This window comes from Gadus chalcogrammus, chromosome 16, assembly GCF_026213295.1.
Source record: "Gadus chalcogrammus isolate NIFS_2021 chromosome 16, NIFS_Gcha_1.0, whole genome shotgun sequence".
Lineage (NCBI taxonomy): Eukaryota > Metazoa > Chordata > Actinopteri > Gadiformes > Gadidae > Gadus > Gadus chalcogrammus.
In genome coordinates, this window is record NC_079427.1 from 31,816,105 (window position 1) to 31,820,177 (window position 4,073).

Sequence of the window (4,073 nt, forward strand, 5' to 3'; positions counted from 1 at the left end):
ACACACGTGCGCGCGCTTCGTGCGCGTGCATGTGTCCCTTATTTACATTTCTGATAGTTGGCAACCCTAGTGGCACGTGACACCCTTCAAGAACCCGCAGATTATCTCCCCAAAATGTTGTTAAATGACCAGTTACAACTCATTGCCAAAGCAGGGGAACGATGAAATAAAAAGGTCAGGTATATAGTATAATATAAGTATAAAACGTTAAACACAATATGTATACATATCAGATATTATACTAGTCTATCTATTTTCATGAATGGTCTGACTTGTGACTCTATACTGCCGCCTCGATTTCCGGTGGTATTGCTCCGTTTCTCCCGGAACACTCCGGATTCGTAAGCTCAGAGGCGACGGACCCATTGACGGACGAAACACCTCCGGGACCGGACAAAATGGTCTGTATCCGTATTTACCGTATGGTGTGAATGGGCCTTAAAGGTGCTATGACATGCTCTTTTATGGATGCTTTAATATAGGTTTTATTGGGCCCCTAACACAGTATTCAAAGACATTCCCGAAATTCAGCCGTGGTGCAGAGTTACAGCCACTCCGAGCCAGTCGCACATTGAGCTTCCCCCAAATGCGCTGTTTTGGTGTCTGTAGCTTTAATGCAAATGAGGAGGAGCGAGGCGGGTCAAGGAGGAGAGTGGGGGTGTGTCCCTGAGCAGCTTGCAGCCACGGTACCATGCGCTCTGTTTACAGTGGATGTATCGCAATGGCGAGGCGCACACAGCCTTTAGCCTTGTTCTGTAAATATTCTAGAACACGCGGGAGTCCTGGAGCTCTATAACTAAATAATATCATATACATAGATATCTATATCATATAATATATATTATCACGGCCAAAAGCTGTGTGAGCCTATATAACGACCGTGTTGGATTCTCCGACGTTCCTGGATCTTCCACGTCCACATCAATCTGAAGTAGACTGAACCGCGACATGGAGGAGAAAGGGATTGTTGCCGGGCAACTCCGCCTCCTGCAGCGCCAAGGCGGTGGTCCCTCGGCAGCGGGAAGTGGGGCTCAAGCGGGAGACATTCGCGGCCAACAATCCCTTTCTCCTCCATGTCGTGGTTCATGTTCTTGAGGGAGTCAAAGCCAAAGATCCTATCCCCCAATTCATTCTCAAACATGGCTGAGATAACCCCCACTACGAGTCTCGTTGTGGAAATACAAGAGCCGTCTAAGAACCGACAAGAAACACTTGCGTTACAGTGTGTGTATTCACACACACACACGTGGCGCTCGCACGGTCGTGTCTCATTGGCGGGCCAAATTCTCTGGGCGGGCCAGGCAGAGTAAGGGGAGGAGCTTAAATGCTATGTGACGACATATGAAACCACATTCCAAATCAGCACGCTTGAGCCTCCGTTTTTTCCAAAGGCGAGCAGAACACCTAGTGCTCGTTTTACACCAAATGCAAGTTTTAGCCACTGGGGGACCATATGCAGGCTAGGGGAACTCATATTTATGTTAGAAAACCTCATAAAGTGAGATTTTCATGCCATGGCACCTTTAAGACATACTCTATATTTAGTTTTATTTAGACCTACTGTCCACTAGAGGGCGTAGTCGTTCTACTCCTACAGCATTCTGCATTACCTACCCATGCAACATAAACCCATTACAGTGAACATTGCACTACAAACATCTAGGTCCCCAAAATGCTTTTTACATTAACGCAATAAGTAATGATCACATTTAATTAAAACAAAGTTTAATTTGCAATAAACAATAAGAAAATAACTATTAGATGAATTAAAAACATCAAAAGATACATTTTGGATATCTGAATAATGCAAAGGCCTGTTTCGGTAGTCAATAACCTTTAGTAAAGTACATGTGTAGAGAATAAATACATCAACATTACTCTGATCAGGTCAACAGTAATCTAGCTTGTTTGATTTGTCTTTCCTTCTCAGTAAAAATGGACACATTAGGTTAAATTAATAGGTTTCTCCTTCAGCAGTTTGTTTCCGCTGATGTTCATCCAACATAAGTGCCTGCAAGCTCACTTCTGACCGAAAAACTATGAACTAAGAGCGAACATAATTCAACAAATGGGATTTTGTTCATGTTGTGCAGTGTTATTTGCAACGCACTATGTGTACGTTCATTAGTATGTGTGACTCGCAATATGCAAACCCAGCCTACAATCATCATCCAACCGTACAAGATTTGTTTGAATACTGAAGATGTAATATATAATATTTGAGTTGTATTTTAAAACATTCCATATCCTCCATCCTCTTCTGAATACTTCAACATTAACATCCTTTTAAACAAAATCTTGGACTCACTGTACACGTATTTGAAGTATAATTAAACTAGTGTCTACAAGTTAAGAACATTGACCACAGGGCAACAACGGCGCCCGGACGACAATCCAGAACATAAGAGTTCCTGTTCATCTGTACACAGTGCCCGACCCCCCTGCAAGTCCATCAGAGGGACCCACTCGGGCTTCCTTCCTTCCATCAAATCAAACACACAAAAGGCACACACAAGGTCCTCCTCCGGAACAACACACGGCCGTCACGTCCTCACTGGGGGAGTCGACACGTGCGGTCCACCGCCTCCAGCTCCACACTGGCCAGGAAGCGCCGGGCAAGCCTATGGCAGTCGTAGCTCAGCTCCGTTGTGTACACTGAGTGGGCGTGCTTGGGGTACACGATGATGGTGCTCCGGAAGCGCTGGCTGTGCTGGCGCTGCTGGAAGTCCAGCTTGGTCTTGTAGCGCCGCCAGGTGCTGTGGGGCAGGGCCATCACCGTCTGGCTGCAGAGCTCTAGGCCCTGGACGCCCGGCTGCATGGACACGTCCTGGATGAAGTGCCGCTCCGAGTGGTACTGCAGCGACGAGGTGTATCTACAGGGGGGGGGGGGTCACATAAGTATAGAGATACATACCTTTCATATCGGGTATACTGGATAGGTAGTGAGGCTGTAGATATGGTGATGATCCAGGTCAAGTCACATCATTTTTCCCTGGCAAATAGTTTGCTACACTTTGGTCAATGCTCAGCGCTATTTTATTGGGTCACCTAGTACCCTTACCTTATTTCCTTCGGTGGCAGGGGGTCAAGCTCAATTCCCTCTCCATAGGACAACGGATGCCGCCGAGGGAAAGATCCGACACGTAAACTTGGAGGCTGCAAAGTAAGCAGAAGGTGATTCCTGTGGGGACTGGAAAAGGGCTCATGGCTCAATGGCTCCATTCAGCATGAAGCCACTTCTTCTCATCAACGTGGACATAAAGCAAGCATTCTAGAGATTACAACTTTACATATGTGTCCATCGAGTTGTAAAGCAATACATACCATGATACATAAATCCCTGCCTTCATCTTCAGACACCGGACTCATGCCCCCTTTATCAGTGGAGAGGGGCAGCAGCCAGGCACTTGGGCTGGGGCTGGGGGGGAGCCCCGAGTCGGGACTATCCAGGACTCTTTCCGCCCTACAGCTCATACCCAGTGGATCGGTGTCACATAGATTTGGCAAGTTTAACCTGCCCACCATGTCTGATTAAAAGTTGCACAATGTTGCTCAACTACCAAAAGTGGCTTTAGAGTGATGAAAGGGCCACTTCCAGATGACTGAGGTTCCTGAAGTCCTCCAATGGTCCAGGGTTTGTGCGTTAAGCCTGATAGAACAGAACGTTACCGACCGTTGATTCCCCGCAGTGGTGAAGGTCTGCGTGCCGCTGGATAGATCCTGCAGCTGTATCGATTCTGCAGCGGAAAAGCCACTCCATTTAGACGTTACTCTCGGGCAGCACACATCTGTCCCACTACAAATATGTACTTTGTCCCACGGTCACATCCCAATTAGTAACGTTCAGCTGGAAGAAGCCTCTCGCAGAACTCGGAAACGGACTAAAAAGGCCGCTGAGGCTGTCCGATCCGCTACTCTCCTTCACATTTCGTCTAATCAAAAGGCCTCGTTGTTGTTCAACAGATCCAGGAAAGGAAACGCCCATCAAAGCATTTCCTCGCTGCTGATTGGAAGACGGGATAATAGTATGATAATAGGGTTGCACAAGCGCAACATAAAAAGTATTTCATGCT

At 46.9% G+C, this 4,073-nt stretch overlaps 1 protein-coding gene across 1 annotated transcript; it reads right to left on the reverse strand.

Annotated features, from left to right (window-relative positions):
- Nucleotides 1-1,685: 1,685 nt before the first annotated feature.
- On the reverse strand, nucleotides 1,686-3,936 carry rflnb (refilin B). The gene is made up of 3 exons (XM_056611042.1): nucleotides 3,325-3,936; nucleotides 3,062-3,156; nucleotides 1,686-2,873 (listed from the first exon to the last, which is right to left on the reverse strand). The coding sequence occupies exons 1-3, from the start codon at nucleotides 3,523-3,525 to the stop codon at nucleotides 2,552-2,554; spliced, it is 618 nt and encodes a 205-aa protein (XP_056467017.1). The 5' UTR covers nucleotides 3,526-3,936; the 3' UTR covers nucleotides 1,686-2,551.
- Nucleotides 3,937-4,073: the final 137 nt, after the last annotated feature.

What these genes read in the sequence shown, in the direction of transcription:
- rflnb (XM_056611042.1), bottom strand. Translation starts at nt 3,525, where the DNA reads ATGGTGGGCAGGTTAAACTTGCCAAATCTATGTGACACCGATCCACTG. An exon ending in GCAGGGATTTATGTATCATG is followed by an intron (nt 3,157 to 3,324) that starts GTATGTATTGCT and finishes CTTACTTTGCAG; the next exon opens with CCTCCAAGTTTACGTGTCGG. An exon ending in CTGCCACCGAAGGAAATAAG is followed by an intron (nt 2,874 to 3,061) that starts GTAAGGGTACTA and finishes CCCCCCCTGTAG; the next exon opens with ATACACCTCGTCGCTGCAGT.